Below are 22,144 nucleotides of genomic sequence, written 5' to 3'. Positions count from 1 at the left end.
CACTTTTCGAATTCTGAACTTGAATTATAAGTCTGAATTCTGGATAGGAGTTTTGCTATTGTATTCTGGTCTGAACCTCAATTTCAAATCCAGAATTATATTTCAAAATTCATATTCAAGTCCAAAAATTTCTTTTCCAAATATTAGCTCCAAAGTCTAGGTCTAGAACGACGATCCTGATATATGTTCCAGATTTCGGGTCCATAAACCAGGCTTAGAATAAAATTCTTAAATTTAGTCCAAGTTCCAGAATTCTGGATTTTAATTCTGGCCCTGGATTCCGGACGAGGAACTGAATATTAGATCTGGATTATGAAAATGAAAAATTAAAATCTGGTCTTGGATTTTGAAACCAAATTTTAGAACTGAACTCTAGAATTGGATTCTTGACCTGGATTCCGATCTGAACTGAATGAAACAACTACGCAGGCTAGAATAAAAGAAGCATCAAATGTTTACCTTCTTCACTTACCAAAAATGAAATTTAATTTCGAGTTATTCGTGGTTATATTACAGAAAATTTTATCACAAATTGCTGATCATATCTCCGATGACGTGTAAAAAAATTAGGATAATACGTTGAATAAAACAAGAGTTATTCACGATAAAAACCGCTCTTCCAGAGGATAAATTTTGAAAAGGCGCCCCATAGTAAAGAAAGACGTAATCACGTCAAAAAATGTTCCATCGGTGACGGGTATAGCGTGATGGGTTAGATGCCCTTTACTCAGCCCACCTGGGTTCTAATCTCAACCCCGCACATAGGGTTAGAAACCTTTTCTGACCCGAATTGGCAAATGACCTTAAGGTTAAAACCTCTATAATTGAAACGAAAAAAAATATTCCGTAGTAATGGGAATTGACTTCAATCTGTTGCGATACTGTGAGTATCGAGACCAAAAGTATCGATACTAACAGTATCGCTCTGATGTAATATCGATACTAAAAATACTCGATTCTCGAAAGAAAGTATCGATAATTCAAAGTATCGAGTCGGTATCGGACATCACTACCAACAAGTAGTTAATATAATTATGGAATTGCTTTCAACTCGAAAATTCTGCCATCATCTGGTTTACATATGCCATATTCGAACGATTATGTTGCCAAAAACGAACCGTGCTACAATCGGTCCGAGGCAAAATGTCATGAAAAAGGATGCTGTACACAGTCTTTTTGGTATTTAGGAACAATTGTATGTGAAAGTATAAAAAATCGTATTTTACGTTTACCTTTAATTTGCGTCCAGATCTGGTGTAATCAGAAAGATTATTTTATTTTATATCGAAAGTGTCAGAGAGTTGAGTTTCAACGGCCACGTTAAGCTTAACGGTAAACGAGCTGAAAATTAAATAAAACTATAAAAAAAACAGAAGCTCACGCCTAGATAGATTCCCGGCAAGAATTTCAGCTACGGCTCGCGGGGCGATTTTTCAAGAATTCCTTCAGCTTGTTCTCGCTATAGCGTTTGGTGGAAATTAAATGTGAGACCCGGCAATTGATGATCTGGCAAGGAATTGGTAGCTTCAGACATGGAAATACCGGACTCCAAACTATGAGACCACAATCACCAGAAGGAAGAATAAAATGAAATTATGATATTATGAAATGATTATGATGTTTTGAAAAGATAAAAAATAAACAGAAACGCAAATTGACGGTATATTACTTACAGTTGAAAACTGTTGTTTTAAAATTTTGACTTAATTGTTTTGAACGTGACAAAATTCCGAAATCATTCGATCGATATCCGGAAACCATTAAAATTGTTTGACCTTTCGAAATCAGAAGCGCAAATGAGATAATGGGGTGTCTTGGAGGCATTACAAAGCACATAGTCTGTGGCTAATTTCCAGAAAAAAAGCGAAGTTAGCATGATAGCAGCAAATTTGTGCACCCAAGAGAACATGTCGGAACGAAAAAAAAGTTTAATTATTTCAATCACGCAACATTCCGTCGATTCGTTTCGGGCCCAAGACAACGACAATATTGATGGTCAAATCCGATGGCGATGGTTTACTGCATGATTTGAATAAATTGTTAAACAGGTCTATGACGTTTACGGCGACGAGGTGGTCGGTTTAAATCGGCAATAGAATATAGCCGACCGAATTGGGTGTTCCAGATAGAGATGACACGATTTCATGTGTTCACTCGGAAGCTGAAGGTCACGTGTGGTGGTTCGAGTCGCCAGTTTTCATTCGTCACGTTCATCCAGTTCCTCGGATCGTCACGAACCCACAGAGCACACAGGTCACGTCAGGGTCAGGCATTTGGTTGTTTTGTTTTTGCATGTCATAAAATAAATCACTTTCCTCGTGTGGGATTTTATTCGACGACCTGCACCAATGTCGGATCGGTCGGTAGTTTAGCATCGAATAATTATTTGCTCTGAGCTCTCCGGTGAAGGCTACGGAAACCAGGAAAAATAACGAGAAACATTTCTTTCTTCGTTGTGGCCGTTGCCTGCCGTGTGACTCAGACTGGTCCAGCACAGGAAAGGAGGTCACCCGGTACTCAGACAGTGGAGGGTTCCGGTTCACCAAAGATGTAGGTAGAGTAGAGTAGAGCAAACCTTGAACTTTCAACGAGGAAAAGGAAGAAAAGAATTTCTCATAAGTCTCGTTTTCCGTAGCCAGCCAGCGAAAATGACTGTCGTTAAGCATTGCCAGCATGATTGGCATCGGCTGTAAATATGCGGTTCATTTGCGCGAAAAGGTCGTCCGGAGTTTAAGGGAGCAATAAAAAGTGCAATGATGAAATGAGGGTCAGTGATTAAATTAATTTCAAAGGCCGTACAATTTACTGCAGCCTGAGACTCTTTTTGGTTCAACTTTCATCCTGAAACAGGTCAGGGTCTAAGGCCCTGCCACTGCGACCACGAAGCTAAACGTCTCGGGTCTTGTCTCGTGCTGTCTGGGGTCTGTCAATATAGACACCTTGGAGAATCACTAGTCTTGGATCAATGCATAGTTGAATGCATTTATCTGTTTGCTGAGTTTTGCTTCACGTTTCTTGACTGCAGGGCAAAATGAAAATTTGAGCCGAAACAATTTTTATCTTACCGGCGAAACTCAGTAGATCTCAGAGGTGAAGCGTCCGTACATGTACACTGTGTACGGTCGTAAAGAGTCCTGTATTTTCTCTTTGAATGCGTGTTTAGTTATAACTCCCAGTGTATCGATGTATGACACCTGAATTTATTTCTACAGCATCTACTGAATGCTCGCTAATCTATGACAAATTGGTGATTTTAATAAGCCGAATGACTTCTATTCTGGTATTTTGGTGATAAGTTATCTCCCAAAAAAAAAAAAGAGTTGGACGGTAAACTGAACATCATTCAACTCTTCATAATGCGCGTTCTCACCACTTCTTTAATGTAGTACTTAGTTTCGACTTGGAACTGTTTTCTCTGGTCTATTCAATTCTACTCCAAGTTTCCCCAACAGGAAGCCATCTCGGACCACTTCTCTTTGTGTCGTTCGTGAATGATTTCTGCAATAAATTGTCGATGTTTACCTAAGAACAAGGAAAGACGAAGAACTTGTTTTTTGTCGCATATTCGCCTGAATAAATTTGAATAAAATAAGAAATAAAATTTATTTGGGTATAAACTAACATAACCTTTTCAATTGGTAAACAGTTGTTAAGTTAATAAGAATTTTTCTTTATTTTGCTTCGTCGCACTAAATGATGAAACACATTTTACCCTGAAGTTCTGGAACCGAAAGTCGGAGGTACTTTTATTTGAGCCTGTTGGTGGAAATCGATTAAATCATCTCTGAGAAAATTGAGTGAGTTTCGTTTTAGGCTTTTTGACCACTGAAATTTTAATGTGGCAACCCTACACGCTACACTAAATTGAACAAAGCATGCTGCGAACGGAGAAAAGCCGCACGTACCGTCGCGTACCAGTTTTGCATCGTCATTTTGAATGTAGATTTGAATGTTTTGACACTCATCGCCCTATAATTTCGGATCCGAAAGTCGAATCTTGATGAAATTGCACAGTATATTTAAAGACAATGAGAGCTTTAATTTGAATCATGACTCGTGAAAATCGGCTTAACCGTTGCTGAGAAATCGAAGTGAGTTCCGTGTTTGGAGATTGGAGGAACTTTGTATGGGACCTTAAGACCTTTCATTTGAATCTAAGTTTGTGACTCTGATGGCCATACCGAAAACTGAATATAAAAAATATTTCGAGGATTGGATCAAGCGCTGGCATAAGTGTATTGCAGTCGATGGGGAGTACTTTGAAGGGGACAACATCGATTTTGATGATTAATCTTGTATTTTTAATTTTCTGATTAAATTCCGAGAACTTTTCGATCTAGGTAGTATGCTTCGGTCATGATTTTGCGAATGATAACCTTATGTTATTTGTGGTTCTGTGCGTATTCAAATTTATTGAATTTCAAGTAGGAAGATCACTATGAGTAAATTTATTGCTTTTTATTCTGTTTAAAAGGAACTACCACCTTCGGCTGACTCGACCTGAATCATATATGACGAACAGAATGTTGTGCTAGCACTAAGTGAGTTATAATAAAATGATTACCACAGAATTTCAAAAATAAAAAATAATGCTAAATAAAATATTGCGAGTCCAATTATTTTTATGCCAAACGGATTTATGCCAAACGGTATTAAAAGACTATTTTTCATTAGAAAATTAATGCTCTAGAAAATGCCTAAAATGATTTCATCTGTAACATTTTTACTTTATAATTCACATTAATCAAATATTTAAAAAAATGAGTTTTGGTTTAGAATAAAACTATTAACAAATTTGAAGATTTGATAGTTTAATTCTTGAAACAGTGTTCAATCAATTTGTTAGAATTTGTGTCGTGAATACGACTTACTTTACTATGAGGTGCCTTTTCAAAATTAGCCATAAGGAAGAATGGGCAGAACTTAATCGTGAATATCTCGACTTGTATTAATGGCAGCAACATAATTCTTTCACTATTTCATCAAAAATATGTTCAGGAATTTAGGATAAAATTTTGAACAGTGTGAGATAACCACAAATAACTTAAAAATTAGGTTTTCTCAAAATCTGAAAACAACGCAGAAAACTCTTCACTTTTCGGGTTTTTCGCGCAAGGACGACGATTTTGAGGTAGTCAGGCACATATCTTCAACTGACTGCTTATAAAAGCGGAACCGTGGTCGAAAATCGATCATTTCTTCTTGTGCGTTGGATGGAAGCGGACGTAGTGGGAATGATTTAATCAACCAGTAGCTTCGGAGAGTGCAACTTCTGCATGGTTAAAAACCTCAAACGCTCAGGTCGCAACTCTCACTTCAGTCGTCCGGTAGAGCAGATGGCAATGAAAGCAGGTCTTTTGCGGGGTATAAAGCCTCAAACGCTTAGGTCGTGCTTTCATTTGGACTTCGGTCGTCAATTGGAGCAGTCGCTAGTAATAAGAGCAGACCTTAAGCGTTGTACAAAACCTCAAACGCTCAATTCGCAGAGCCAGTTTCCCTTCGAAGAAGATCGATTACATCAACCTGTTGGTGGTCGTTTGCATTGGAGCAAAATACAATGGAAAATGGACAATAATGTGGAACATAGAAAATCAGTCCTTCTAATGGATCTAAATGTTACCTAAAGAACTATAAAGATTGCTTCTTTGTCAATCGAAAATTAAAATTATTTATTGCTGTTGAGCAGGTTCTGTCCGGTGAAACGCATTGCTGCATTTTTCTCGTGTAGATGGATGAAATTTCTGTAAACGAATGTTACAAGTCCGGAAGTACAATCAAACCTTCACTGATGAAACGCTTGAAAAAATAATTCTTTAGATAATCCTATGATACAATAAAAGCAGATTATAATTACTACCAGCAGTGATTGCCGATAATTTGACAGAAGCTGCTCGATATTTATCAATATTGTATACAACGTTTTCAATCCGGTGGAAGATGCTACAAGAACTCGAGTCTCTCAATGCATGAACCGCGAGAAAATTTCTACATTTCTTCGCTCCACTTCATACTCTGAGTATTTCACGACCCTTAAAAAAATTGCAGTCTGGTAATGATCGGTGCTGTGTGGAATTTACAAAGAGAGAATCGCAAGTTAATAATTATCGTAGAAAATCGAATCGATGATTCGACTTGATGATTCTCATACTAGGTTGCAAGATTTCAGAACATTTGTGTGGAGCATTCACATACATTTTCATAGACCCAACTTATACAAAAGTTGTATGCACATAGTTAGAATAAGCGGCAATAGTAAAATGATTCTATCGAAATTATCCACTGCCCATACAGAATCGGAACGCGAAACGAGAATAAGCGACCGTTTGTTGCTTCAGAGAGAATCTCCACAGCAGCGTGCTCACCTTTGATTCTCAGACAGGTCAACGAGAGAAATTCGCTCTCGCACTGGTGTCTATTCTATGTTAAATGAACCATGTCGGTTTTTTGTTGCTGCGATGCTATCCGTCTCTCTTTGATGGCACTGATTGAATCGTGTGAAGAGTTGCTAGTAAGCGTTCTTTGATACGATAGAAGCCAACCTTGATCGCAACCTAATCTAATGTTCATCAAGAAATAATATGATTTAGGTGATTAATGAGAAGCGTTTAAAATTCGTTGAATTCGTTTTCTGCAAACCAAAGGATTATCACCTGAACGGGCCTAGCAAATTTCTGCCGGGTCGCACGAATTTTTTTAAAACAATAGTTTGACAAGCGACAATCCAAACAATATTATGTAATTCAAGCACAATTCGAATTTTCTTTGATGAGCATTTAGACGTTTCTAATTGTCAACAGTTTCATTGGTGTTCAGTTTCAGTTTTCCTTAACTCATCCAACGATCCCCCCGCTCACGTGCAATTAATTTTTTGCTTGCCGGGTGAGAGAAGTTAACAAGGTGGTAACCCTAGCAACCCAATCGCTCACCGGTGAAGCGAATTGCAATGCAGTGAATACACACACAAACTAGCACATATTGGTCATACACATGTCATACATGGTTAAAGTTGGCAAATCCATCAATAAATTACCGAGATACAAGCGCTTCAAATTAGGTCCAAAAAAACATTCGCCGAAAGTTCAGAATTGGCCAGCTAGTTCCCGTAGGATCAACACCTTATATATTCAATATACTCAAGCGAACACAATGACGTTGTTTTCTTGTTTTGTTTCGATGAAATGACAGGAACTTCTGTATGAATAATAATAATGAAACTTGACGGATGTAAACAAAACAATTTTTATCAAATAAAGACTGACCCAGAAAGTATGACGCACTTTGATTCGATGTAAATAATTCACAAGTGTTAGATATTCAAATTTTATTCGATATACTGATAATACTAGACTACAACAACAGAATATTATTCTCAACATTTGCTACTTAGCCATTGTAGACTAGCTGGCGCACCTTCTTGCGAACGTTCCTCATTAAATTCCGTTAAAAAACACTATTGACACTTTTTTCTAATCTTTTTCGAACTTCGTTAATGCCCAAAATTCCTCAATTGGTTGAAGTTGTGGGCAATTTGGTTGATTCATGTCTTTTGGGACGAAAGTGACATTTTTGGTAGTATACCATTCTACCGTTGATTTCGAGTAGTGGCAAGAAGCAAGATCCTTCCAGAAGACAACAGGAACCTTGTGGTTCCGAATCATGGGTAGAAGTCGTTTTTGTATACATTCCTTGATGTATATTTCGCTGTTCATCGAAGCAGTGGTGATGAAGGGTTTCGAAATCTTACCGCAGCTACAAATTGCTTGCCAGACCATAGCTTTCTTACCAAATTTTTCGACTTCAATCGATGTCTCGGACTGGTTTAACACTTGCCCTTCTCGCACCGTATAATATTGTGGTCCCGGCAAGGATTTGTAATCGAGTTTCACGTAGGTTTCGTCGTCCATGATTATGCAGTTCAAATTTCCAGCAAAAATCGTATTGTGCAGCTTTCGAACCCTCGGCCTGATCGATAGTTTTGGACTATGTTTTGGTTGTTTCTGCTTCATATAGGTTCGAAGATTCAAATGTTCTTTAGCACAAAGAACATTTGACTTCGAAGTGCCCACTTTTTAGGCCACATCCCGAACTGAAACTTCCTTCTTTTGCTCGAACGCCTTCAGTATACGTTTATCCAACTGAGAGTTAGCAGGACCTTTTTTTCGACCCGTTTTCGGTTTATCCTCAAAAGTGTTATCCTCACCGAACTTCCTGATTGCATTTCGCACGGCTTTTTCACTTACTCCTTCCTTTTTTGCTATCTTTCTCAGTGACAGTCCGCGTTCTGTGCACCATTTGTACACAATTTTTCGACGTTGTGCTGCTGAAAGTCCACGCATTTCGAAACAAACTAATGAAAACGAATAAACAACTGCACAAGTGGTTAGAGAAGAGTGTAAACAACAGGACGCAGCCATAAAAATTGACAGATTCTGAACCATTGTGAAATGGCAGCGGTTTTTGGTTGCGTCCATACTTTCTGGTACAGTCTTTATAACCCTTTTGATCGTAAACAAATGACGCAGTCCAAACTCACTAGCGGTATGCTGTCAGTAGTTTATCAATCTTAGATCAAATTTAGTACAGCCGAGCAAGCTCCAAACATCAACAAATTATGTGTGGACTCAAAAAAAAACTTTTCAAAGGCAGTATGCGGAAGCCAAACATTGAAATAGTTGTAAATAGCCGGAGCAATCTTCATTCAATGGGAAAAAATACACCAACAGAATTCAATTTGTCATTCATTAACTGGTCCGGTTTTCGAAAGACTTATCGTTGTAAAATCGTTATAAATCCCTAAAGGGCCAGTGTTGGCATTGAGCGGTACGTTGCTCCTTAAAGGTGTAAATTTTTGCCGAAACGTTTGCGAGTCACGACTACGATTAGCTTATTTATGTTGTATTCGTTGGGTGGCTGTAAGACGACATGTAAACGATTTGTTGACTTCGGAAAATTTTACGTCTGCTTTCTCATTGCTTTCGTAGTAATAATAGAAATTAGCGAACATGAAACATTTACGTAAACTGATATGCAAATCAACCCGGCAATATTGTGTTAATTTTTATCGTCATCAGTTTGAACCAATTACTCATTGTAAGCGAACGTCACTATTTCGATAGGATATTCATAAACTACCGTGAATCTACGGCAATGTGAACACGTCGCGATTTACGGTCGGACAAAAAAAAAAGTCCAACCTATCTTTTGCATTATTCAGTAGGTTCTCGACTTTCATTGACCAGCTGGGTGTTATATTTTCTCACTACCTTGCACTTGACTGAACGCGACAAGTTGGCTGGGTGCGGAATTCAAGTTACCCTCCGTTGCTTAGTCACAGCCAGGTGCTTGGCGACAGGTCTGTCAAATAGAGCTTTGGCTGTGTTCCGATGTTTGTACAAAATAAAATATAACCAGTGCTGTAAATTAGCCGCTCTATTGAATAATATTTGTAAATGTGTTAATTTTTGTTCATTTTTTTTCTCTTTCTTTGCAGTGCGTTCTGCTGTCGATACGGACTCTGCACGTTCTGATCCGGTACGGGATGTTCCTTTACGATATGCGCCAGGGAGGAATCACCCACGAGTGTGAGTATCTTTTTGTTCTTTGTTCGGTACAACCAGCGGTGATTGGTTAATAGTTTGATTCGTAGTTGAATAGTAGTAACTTAACTGACAAAGCAATATTGACATAGTTCTAGATTTGATATACCCACAATTTTACCGGAGTTGTGTTTTGGAACGACCGTCACTGGTTGTAGGTGCTTCGTAGTTTTAGGATATTGGAATTGAAGGGGCTCTAACGAGTAGATACCGCTGCTGAATAGGCGACTTACTGGTTGATAAGTGGAATGCCTAAAATAAACAAACTCGCATGGATGGCGTGATGCGACCTTAAATTTTTTTATCAGAGCGAAACTACTCGATTGGAATCCAGGTTGCGAAGATCAAGATTGATCTTTATTAGAAACCAACACCGAACACGCGAACCCGGAATATAGACTCTATTTGTCGTGATTTGTATATGTTTTGTAGCCGGCGAAATTACATCAATAGCCCAAATGTATGCAATTATATGTTTGTACATACTTGCGATACGGATATCGATATTTAAGCTTCTCTTCGCCAAGCTTGTGTTCAAGTTTTGTATGCAAGCAGTTATTTTTTAGCGTTTCTCTATCATTACTACCATTCTGCGATTTTGGTTGAAGCGATAAACTATTTCTCATTATCAATCGAGTTCATCTTATATAAATTAGAAATTAATCTTAAGCACTCAAAATTTACCCTGGGGTAGTTGTCAATTTCTCAGACGAAACGACATAACCTGGGATTTCATCCAATCTTGCATGACACAAAATCAGAGCATACTAATTGAAGCTTCAAATCGTTTTATGGCACTTCTTGTCTTGCTGTCTAGCAATAACCTACCTCTAGCATGCTATGCGTAGGACTGAAACGTTAGCTATTTATAGATTCGCGTGCTTCCAACAGTTTCGCTTTTGCATCGATTGACCAATCATAGCGATGCTTTCCCGTTGATATATCGCTTACTCCTTCAAAACCGTCGACTATGGCAGGGAAATCCGGGATGCCGGAGATTTTTTGCAGACAAAAAAGGACACTGCTAGCTATTAATCAACATTTCAATGATATGGAATTAAAAATACATGGCTATGAACATTCAAATCAATACGTAGAAATATTTCCAATCAAATGGTGACATAATATTAATAATTGATACAAAATTGACTGAGCTGTAATTGTTCAAAACCTGACCACATTTGTACGTGTATTTTTCTTGAAATTCTAATTTGCGCCCCTAACAGAAATGTGTTCCACATTAAAAGTTGCTTTACCACAAAACAAAAGGCTTGAAATTCTAATATCTGAATTGCTATCAAATAAACAATGAGTTAGCAAAAGGTAAAATATTCCCATATTTTCATATTAAACCACTTTACGCCCACTGAAAATGTCCAAAATTATCCTATTCGAATTTAATTCATTCACCAATCAATGAAGCATCGGATCTGCAAACTAAAATACTAACAGTTTTCAAATAGGACCGCACTACGCTCGCTGGAAATATCCTATTGGAACTGCTGATATTGATGCACTAATTAATAGACTATTGAATCGACATTAGTCAAAACTAATTGCTCTCTATTCACTAATCAATGAAACATGAAATCAGCAAAACTCCAAATATTTACAAATTTTCATATTGCGCCACCCTAAGCCAGTGGTGGTAAAGCATCGATTCCGAACACGCAAAACGTGTTCGTTCCCAACCAAAAAGCGAACCACCATCGCGAGTATAAATTTGCCGATACCATCGTTCGAGCAAGCATCGCTGAACCAAGAACCGATGCTTTAGTTTGTGAGCCTATCGTTACTAGTATGTTCATGAACATCCGATTCGAGTGCTACAGGCTGTTGCTTCGGATGAACAGGGCTTGCATATTGAAGCAACGAATATGAACGAAAGGGTTTCACCATCTGTGCTATTCACACACATTCGTATGTCAGGTAGAATTCACAGCGCAACCCAAGCCAGGAGAGCGGCTTCGTTCGTTCATTAGTTCATGAATATGCCCGCTTGCTGAGACCTATGCTTCATGAGGTTAGCATTTGATGAATGGTTCTCATATTGTAGATGCCTATGAGGAAACTAGTTTCATAACTTTTAGTTCCGATGAATATTAATTTAAAGAACATTGCTTTTAGTGTTTCTAGGATGTATACACAGTGTGAACTGCCAAGAAACAAATTGATCGTTTTGAAAATGGGCTCAAATGCAAAATTTCTGCTATAAAATGTTTAAAGTCTGTGATCAAATTTGGTCTTGGAATGCGAACATTATGTTAAAAATGATTTCTGTAAACCTACTTTTTTAAAATAAACCGTAAACATTGCCTATATGGCGTTGCTTCGCGTCTTGTAGCCAACCGTGAGGCAAGGTCTTCTTTCTCGTACAATACTAACGAGAGTGAACCCTTCATTTCATTACATTGTCATGGATTGCTTAGTTCATGTGTTAACTGAGAATGAGAGCACAGACAATTTACTTGGCAAGGGGAATTGGTCTGCTCAGTAGCATATACTCTCACGCATCCAGTTTCTCTCTAATATAGGTCTCTCACTCAGCTATGTCAAGCAAAGTGTTCACAGCAGATATTTTTTGTTGCTTCGTTCGTTTGAGGATTCACAATACAAGCCCTGCGGATGAACCGAACTTTGTCAGCTGCGGCTGGACGTTCCAGTGTTTGGGTAGTTTAGCAGAGTATGGTAATTTTGTACATTTCCAGCGAGCGTAGGGTGGCTCAATATGATAAATTGAAAATTTTTTAACATTTGCAAATTGGATATTGAATAAATTGGTGAGTCAATAGCAATTAAAATGGAATAATTTTGGGCATTTCCAACGAGCGTAGGGTGCCTGTATATGGAAAATTGATATTTTTTTTGACAAATCTCATTTCGATGCTCTATGCATTGGTGAATCAATAGCAGTGAATTGGATAATTTTTTACATTTTCAGCGAGCGTAGTGTGTCCTATTTGAAAAATGTTTTGCAGATCCGATGCTTTATTGATTGGCGAATGAACTAAATTCGAATAGGATAATTTTGGACATTTCCAGTGGGCGTAGAGTGGCTTAATATAAGCAAAGCAAAGTCGTGGTATGACATTCCTTTTGTGGAATTTAGCCTTTCTGTTTCAACAGACTTCGCAGCCGATTCTTAGTGTACAGAATCATTGCATGGCTAGTACTATGGATCCTACTGACACTAAGAATACTTCCAGGTCGGGGCTCGAACATACGACAACTGGTTTGTAAGACCAGCGTCCTATGCATTGAACCGCCAACCCGGGACAAATAATTAATATTTATATAAAAATATCGGAATATTTTATTTTTTTCTAATTCAATGTTTAATTGATAGCAATTGGAATATTAGAATTTTAATCAGGTGGTAACGCAGCTTTATATGAGAAATTGCGAACTATTTTGCCAAATCGGATGCTGTATTGATTAATATATAAAGAGTAGTGGTGGTGAACCATCGGATTTAAACATGAAAATCGCCGAAATGCCTGTGATTTTGACTGTAATTTTTAACGCGCTATTGCTTTGCTCATCAACTGAAATAGAATATAGTTTTGATGCAGTAGGTAGGCATTTCATCGAACCATAAATAATAAAACTATGCATCGAATAGAGCTTAAGTGACCTTCAGCGATGGTCTGCCAACTAAATGGTTTGGTACATATTGCTCCGTCGAACAGCAAGCGAACTTTACCATAAACCGAATGAACAGCTTTTGCATATTTTTGCTAGGAAAATTTTTCTAAACAAATATGTACAAAGCATTGGTGTTCGGTTCCCGCTTTACCACTGGCATGGAATTGTAAATAATTTAAAAATGACAATTTTCTATATTAAGCCATCCAACGCTCGCTGAGAATATCCAAAATTAACAAACGTCGCTTGCTCGCTAAAAACGTCCAAAATCATCCAATTCTACTTGCTACTGATTCGCTCATCTATTGAACATTAAAATACCAAAAATCAAAATATTTTCAAATTTTTATATTAAACCCCTCTACGATCGCTGAAAATGTTCAACATCATCTTATTTGAACTGCTACTGATTCATCAATCAATAGAGCATCGAATTGACATTAGTCAAATACTTTATAATTATACAGGTAGAACCATCCTATGATCCCTGAATATGTCAAAAATGAGCAATTTGTAATTGTTATTAATTCACTATTAAACATTTTATCGGCAAATGTCAAACTATTTACAAGTTTTCATATTGCGCCATCCTACACTCACCGAAAATTCCCTAAATTATTCAATTCGAACTGTTTTTGATACAACAACCAACAAACCATCCAATTGGTATTAGTCAAAAATTTTACAATTTTTCGAATAGAAAAACCCTACGGTGGCAGAAAATTTCCAAAGATTTTTTACTATTTAATAAATCATCGAATTAGTAAAATAATCCAAATTTTCGAATTGCGCTACTCTACGCTCTCTGAAAATGTCTAAAATTATCCAAGTTCAACTGCTATTGATTCAACAATCAATAGAACATCAAGTTTAGATACGCTTGGTGAAAATACCCGAAATTACTCAATTTTCTTTGCTATCGACTCACCAGTTTATTAAACATCTAATTTGCAAGAGCAAAAAAAATCCTTTTTCATATTGAGCCACTCTACGTTTGCTGAAAATGCCCAAATTTTAGTCAAAAAGTTTACAAATTTTTGAACCACCTAGCTGGAAATGTTCCAAATTATTCAATTCTTATTGTTATTGATTCTATAATTAAACACCATAAAATTTGCAAAAGATTCAAAACTTAATATTTTCCATATCGAGCCACCCTACGCACACTGATAATGTCCAAAATAATGCCATTTCAATTGCTTTTGATCGTTTTATCAATCGAGCAAAAGAATTTTTTTTGTGCTGATCACGTGTGCATTGATAATTCCAAAACCAGGATGCGACACTTGAAATCAACAAACCATCGTATCGAACGCAGTTTACTCGGCCCTCGCCGATGGTCCGCCAACCGAACGGTTCGAAACTGATTGCTTCGTCGAACACCGAGTACAGACCACCTTCGCATTAGCCGAGGGAATAGTTTTTGAACCTATCGCATGCTTACGCTCGGTGAACATTTTTGAGTAAATTTGCAGAAGCATCGACGTTCGGTTCGCAATTTACCACCACTGCCCTAAGCTCGCTGAAAATGTAAAAAATTATTCAATTCGAACTGCTATTGATTCACCAATCAATGGAGCATCGAAATGACATTAGTAAAAAAATCTATTTTCCATATACAGGCACCCTACGCTCGTTGGAAATTACTCAATTCAAATTGATATTGACTCACTAATTTATTCAACGTCGAATTTACAAATGTTAAAACATTTTCAATTTATCATAATGAGCCACCCTACGCTCGCTGGAAATGTACAAAATTACTATACTCTTGTTTTGCCAGAAAACTTAATTAACATGTAGCATTCACTACCGAAACTCCAGCTTGCTACGTTTTATTCGTTTAACCAGCCCAATGTATAACTGCTGCCGTATCATCATTAATTGGACCTATTTTTCCTACATCAGAAGTAGAACATCCCTGTTTCACCTCATTTCTATCGAATCACGCTTGTTGAAATTCTTCATAAAAATTCCAAAATTGATCATAGTAGCTCAAACTACAAATGAACAATCGAAAACATTTGACGTGGAAGAAGTTTTCTAGCAACGCAAACGACTACTACGATCTGAACATTCGTTGACTGTCTTGCTATGCTACCATAATAGCCAGAGATTCGACAGATCATTTTGGGGTTCTTCAATCGAAAGACGGCAATATGTTAATTTTTCCATTTGATCTAATCCAATCGAATTTCCAAACATACTGATCGTCGCGCAAAAGTAGTTCCCCCGATTCCAGAATCAATAAAAACAAAGGCGCCATCCGAAGTCATAATCTAATTAGCGTTTCAAAGACGACCGAAGTCAAAACCGAAAATTTACTGCCGTTTCGCGGATGGGATTGGGATTAGTCATGCCTACGTGCCTCTGTTGGGGTGTTGTTAGGTGTCAGTTTTTTACCTTTCTCGTATTGAAATGCTATGCAATGGCTGTAAAAACCCGACTTCTGAGTTGATGCCCGGAACGTCGAGTGACATATAGCGTTCGACTCAGTTCGTCGAGATTCAAAAGTAATTGGCTTAAGTGGCATGTGGCTTAGAATCTCTTAGTCACTAGGTGGAATAAAACAGGTTTTTTTTTCTCTTTGCTAGAAACCAATCGTTCAACAGCCCTTAAAATTTTAATGACATTTGATAAAATTAGTGGTAAACAGCTAAATCTATAATTTATATCTGTAATGCTAATTAATTCGATAATTCTACATTTTATTCAGTGATAACATCGTTAATCGTCATTCTTTCGATCGTTTCAGCAATTTCCTGGGACAAGCGAGGTCCGGTGGCTTACTACATTGAGCTGTCGTTTGAGGTGGCGGCGCTCATCGTTGATTTCGGTCATCATTTGCACATGCTACTGTGGAGTAACATTTTCCTGTCGATGGCCAGCTTGGTGATCATCATGCAGCTGCGATGTTTGATCAACGAAATTCAGCGGAAAATCAAAAAACACCGTAACTACCTGTGGGTTTTGAATCACATGGAAAAAACGTACCCGTTGGCGACATCGGATGATTTGAAACAAAACTCGGACAACTGTGCCATCTGTTGGGAGAAAATGGAGACGGCCAGGAAACTGCCCTGTGCACATTTGTTCCACAAGTGAGTATAATCTGTTTTCCTCATAATTCCCCGCACGAAATTACACTTCATTCGTCGTTTTAGTTCGTGTCTTCAATCGTGGCTAGAACAGGATACGAGCTGCCCGACCTGTCGACTGGGACTCAGCGTTCATAACAACAACGCCAACATACTTCAAAACGAGATTCACATCGAGGATACCGAACCACCCGGCCGGACAGCCAACAACCATTTCTTTCATTTCAACGGTTCCCGTTACGTATCCTGGTTGCCGAATTTCTCCGTCGAAGTTACCCACATCAACTCGGTGCTTCGCAATGAACCGATCCCTCGCGAAACGGCAGCAGCCAATCACACCTCTCAGATACGAAACATGGCACGGCACGTCCAGGAAATGTTTCCTCGATTTCCTCTTTCGATATTGATTGCCGATCTGCAAGTTTCCCGGTCGATCGAGGTCACGATCGATAACATACTCGAAGGGCGACTGCAAATTCCGGCACGGTTTCAAGAATTTGACGAACTCCTCGATGACGACTCAACGCTCAACACCACGCCCAGTACTCCCAGTACGCTCAACGATAGCAGTTTCAACAGTCCTACTCAGCCGTCCGAAACGCTTGGTTCCAGCAATTCGACAACGGTACCAACAACGGATTTCCCTGCCATAGCACCCAATGATTATTACGTGAATTCATCCGAATTCAACCCGAGTGGCCATTATGGGTCGACTGGTTCGACTCCTTCCTCTCCTTCCGGTAGCTCCTCTGGCAGCAGCAGCAGTGGATACGAGGTTGAACGAAGTACCAACATTTTCGGAAACTTTGATAATTTGCTGCGAGACGATAGCTTCGACGATGTTCCACTGGGTGATCGTTTCTCCAAAAGTTCAGAGGAACGGGAACGTATTCTGCAGCGAAGAAAGGAACAGCTACTTATGGTGGCCAGGAGAAAGTGAGTATTTCAGATAACTACTGAACCAATGTTTGTAGAATCTGATGTTTGCGAAAATAATCCTATCGCATAATTTTTAATACGCATTCCTTTTCCCGTAGGTATCTCGAAAAGAACAAATCCGACCTGAACCAATCTCCCGGAAGCCGAAGTTACAGCCAAACAGATGGTGTTCGGCATCGTAACAAAAGCTGCATGGAGGAAACAGCCTACCCGCAGTCAAGTCAACATTCGTCCGCATCGCCACAGGCGTCCTTCCCAGAAGTATTGTCGTCGTCGTCGTCGTCGTCACCGTACGACGACGTAGCAACGTATTCGTCCTCGGCGCTCGGCGCTGCCAGTGAGCTAACAGCGGAAACGGCTACCAGTGAACAACAGCGACAGTGGTCACATTAAAAAGACAGAACTAGAAAACAGAAAACTTTGCTGCTAGAAATTAACAACAACAACAACAATTGTGATCATTATCGACTGGAGCAAATTGCAATGAAAAAAACTAAACACAAAATCAACAAAAACTGCAAGCAAGGACGAAATCAACAGTATCGACTTAGAGCATAGTAATTATAATAACGGTTTAATTTTTAGAAGGTCTGCCCTGAAGGCGACCGTTAGGCTTGTCCAGGCAAACTAAACAGAAGACAGTACTGAATGTGTGAATTGATGACTGAAATGATCGACGATCGTGATGTGTTGTAACATGAACAGACGGTAACAGCGAGTAGAATTTTTTTTATTTGGATTAACAAACAGTACTGCAAGCGTTGTGATGTTATTTATTTATATACTATAGTGTGAACTAGTGAACTCTAGGCAAACGTATTTTTAAAATAAACGGAACACAATATGAGAAACAAGCAAGTCTTAGCCTAATAAAAATTCATTTGTTAGTTTTGATTTCTAAGTAATACGGAATTTCTGAATTTTCATATCACATCGAGTGATTTTGGGTCTTTGGGTGGCACTTTTGAAAGTTTGGCTGTAAAACAGAATCGCATTAAACACACCCTCAAAGATCACATCTTCCATCCGGAATCAATTCCTGTAATGTGGGATGCAAGCTCATTTTCGCTGACAATCTGGCATTCAAATGACAATCGAAATTGTCCAATTTCGATTGTGACTTCGATATGGGGTTCGACAAGTAGCTCATCCAATTGCAGTCCGCCGTAGATGATTCGCAACACAAAATCCTTGGATCGTTGATTTTTGTCATGGTTGTGATGCTCTTGTATTGTCTAGTACAAAAAATGATTTGTTTCGCTCTGATTTCGGCCTTCAAGTGCTTCAATGCGCAGTAAAGGGTTATTTTTTAAAAGGTATAGGATTTAAATTTAAAAAAAATAGAAAATTGATCAAATCTTTATTGGAATCGATATAACGATCAATATAATATATCCCAGAAAGTATGGACGCACTTTGATTTCGTTGTAAATAATTTACAAGTTTTAGATATTCAAATTTTCAAAATTCCTCGATTGGTCGAAATTTCTCGAAATGACAATGTATGGAACATTTGTGGAACTAATTTGATACTATTGTTTTGCTGAAGAAAGTATGTTGATACGTTAAGGAGTTATGCAATGTTTTTGAGTTTTTTTAAGGTATTTTTGAAACTAATTTAACACTCCTAATACCAAGCCTCAAAAAAAGTTGGAACGGTAACTTTGAGCTGTCATAGCTCAGCTGTTTTTCAACGGATCTCAATAAATTTTACACCCTCGAATTTTGTACAGTTCGCAGATTATTTTAAGTATGTTATTATTGACAATCGGTTAGGAAAAATCAACGAAAATGTGATTTTTCCCATTCCAAGTTTTTTTTTTACGCACAAAATATGCCCTATCTGCATTTATGCGGCACCAGCATCGTGAATAGAATTTTGAGAACTTCAACTTTCTCGCGTCATAACTTTGTTGTTAGTCAACCGATCTTCGAAATTTGTTCACCATTGGAATGGTACTAGTTTCAGAAATAAAATGCACTAAAACATACGTAAAATAGAGTTGTCTACCTAAAGTTATAGAGAAAACTGTGAACAGAAGACCACTAAAAAGATGGGATTTTCTACCATGGTCGTAAATATCTCTGAATTCAAAGCGATGACCTATATGTTTTTATACTTTATTCGATTGCTAGTCAACCCAGCTACAATTTATGCTAAGCTGACGTTTTTGCACCATCAAAAACAACCTGAAAATATACATTAAATTTCGCGTTTTCGATTCTATTGTATCAAAATATGTTTTCATACTTCTATAGTTTGCAATCAATAGAAACTTTATTTCTTAGAGACTCATCATTTGAATTTCACCAAAAGATTTTTATTATTTAAATAAAACGGAAATTCTTAATTTTCGCGATGGCTATGTACAATAAGAAAGTAGAACTTGATCTGAGTATTTTACATACTAACCCATCGCAAAAGAAACTTAGGAAAAAATATTGTTTGATTTTGTTTCAAAAAGATCTCAAGAAATTAAGTGAAATTTCATAAAAGTTTCCTATGATGTCTGAGAATTTTCGTCAAATTGTTTTAATAACAGCAGGAAACTCGTTGTATCGTTTTACCCCATTTTTCCTGTTATAATATTCAATTGGCATATTGTCGCAAAACTGAAATGTAGAGGCGCTGCTTGTTCAGAGATGATACTTTCAGCAAGAGCTGTCAAATCGGTAGAAAAATTTCTAATTACTCCACCTTTTCAAAGATTTCTTTTGAAAACGGGCAAATACATTTGAAAAATCATAGTAGAAGTTGAAGAAAAAGTTTTTACTCTGAGGTTGTAATGTTGATCTTAGTTCATTGTGCGAAATCTACCGTTTATTCAGAATAGAGCATTAAACTTGGTTTGATATCATTTTTCAAATGCCTGTAAATAACAAATAAAGTATCCAAAATAAATAGTACTCGATCGCTATACATTCTAGTACTCGAGAAATCAACATTACACTGGTTTCTGTTTAAAAAAAATGTTGATCAGGAAAACCTAACCTTACCCAATTTCACACATTTCTGAAGATTTTGCTTGTTTAATCGTAGTTTACACTAAAAAAAGGAGTAGTAATCACTTTGAAGTCGATTTTCTTCTACTCCGAGTGTACTTTTATTGCTGATATCTATTTGTACTATTGAATAAACGATAAAAAGGCTGCAAATCACTACTGCCGATATGAAAATTTCCGAAAGAATCCTCCTTTTCTTGGTTCCATTTTTCATAGGCTGGTGTCGCTACCGATAAATCAGCTTTGCGGCAATGTGCCAATTGAAATTCGATCTATAGTCCAGAAGCAGGTCCAATACGATCTGTCAATATTGGTCCGTATTACGTAGATTTGGTTTGTTTCTTTCATACTAATGAGACTATATTTTAACCCGAACAAAATTATATTTCTATTTCTAAATTTACGGTATATTTGAAATTTTTGTCTGGTCATCAAATGGTGAACTACAAGACTACTGTTTAGGCAGAAAACAAGAAACAAAACACCAATAACAACTGGAACTAGAACCGAGAATCATGAGATCATAAGTTACGTCAAATAAGACATAGGATCACTAATAGATGATACATAAGAATTCATGTAGTGCATCTACTAGTCGTCTTATCGGTAAATGATGCAAATAATTAATGTCCTATACATTTAAGCTAAATGCAGTATCAAACAATGGAGCAAAAGAAAAAAATATATGCAGAAGAAATTTCTTGGCTTATCTGTACCAGCTAATAACTTAAAATTTCTGCACAATTTCAAATTTCTTGAGATTTTATGCGAAAATGTTTTTTTCACAGAATTTTGAAAATATTAGTTTACCTTTTTTGATACTTTGAGTTGGTTGGTCTCTAAACGCACAAGAAAAAACCTGTTTTAATCGTCCTACTGATGTAATGATGCCTTTCTCATCATCAACTAGTATAACCTACATAGTAAAGCAGTTCTCAGATCGATAAGACCATTTCTGAGAAAACGAAGTGAGTTCCACTATTGAAGGTAGGAGTCCGGGAACCGGTACAATCGAAGTCGGTTCGAGAAAAGTGACTGGGATCCATTTCCGAGTATATAGTCACGATATCCGGTCGTTAATCGAAAACCGGGAATCAGAAAAGCCGACATCAATTTGTTTGGCCGTCTACTGACAATGACTATCGATTGGACTAGTTTTGAGGTAAGTTTAGAAATTAGTTAACGTGTTTTACTTAGCGCTTTTAGTAACGGTATAAATATTTTAATAATCTTCACCCTGTCATTCCGCAACCGGTTGTCCGGAATTGGTGTCGGTTGAAATTCAGAAATTCAATATGGGACCACGAGACTTTTCATTTGAACTTATATTCATTTGTGAAAATTTGTCAATCCATAGCTGAGGAAAGTGAGTGAGATCGATTTTGGAATATATGAACACTTTTTTTCCGGTGCTTTCGAAATCGGAAACCGGGGATCAGGATAGCCAGAACCGGTTTATTTTATTTGTCCACTGATAATTACTACCGATTGGAATAGTCACGCGGTTAGTCTAGAATTTTATTTATGTTTTTTTGTTTCGCCACTTTAAGTGACTGTATTAATTTTCAACAGACTTCACCCTATAATTCCGGAACCGGAAGTCGCATTCTGATGGAACTTTGGAGTTTTATATAGGACTATGAGACCTTTCATTTGAACCTAATTTTGGTTAAATCTGCCACGCCATCTCTGAGCAAAGTGATGAAATAATTTGAAATTGTAATTTTTATACTAATCACCTTGTAATTCCGGAACCGGAAGTTTAATCGAAATGAAATTCAGGAACTTTGTGTAAGACATTTATACCTTTCATTTGAATCTAAGTTTGTGAGAATCGGTTCAGCTATCTCTGAGAAAAGTTAG

General features: G+C 37.5%; 1 protein-coding gene across 1 annotated transcript in view; it reads left to right on the top strand.

The window, feature by feature from the left end:
* LOC131434970 (E3 ubiquitin-protein ligase AMFR-like) overlaps positions 1–18,183 on the top strand; it is a 92,862-nt gene extending 74,679 nt beyond the window's left edge. Inside the window, exons 7-10 of the mRNA XM_058602350.1 lie at positions 9,491–9,581; positions 15,997–16,342; positions 16,406–17,275; positions 17,377–18,183. Coding sequence (XP_058458333.1) covers positions 9,491–9,581; positions 15,997–16,342; positions 16,406–17,275; positions 17,377–17,671 — 1,602 coding nt within the window. The 3' untranslated portion in view covers positions 17,672–18,183. The remainder of the gene's footprint in view (positions 1–9,490; positions 9,582–15,996; positions 16,343–16,405; positions 17,276–17,376) is intronic.
* Positions 18,184–22,144: the final 3,961 nt, after the last annotated feature.

Source organism: Malaya genurostris, chromosome 3, assembly GCF_030247185.1.
Source record: "Malaya genurostris strain Urasoe2022 chromosome 3, Malgen_1.1, whole genome shotgun sequence".
NCBI lineage: Eukaryota > Metazoa > Arthropoda > Insecta > Diptera > Culicidae > Malaya > Malaya genurostris.
Note: the sequence above shows the minus strand (reverse complement) of the source record. Positions and strands in the feature narration are given on the sequence as shown.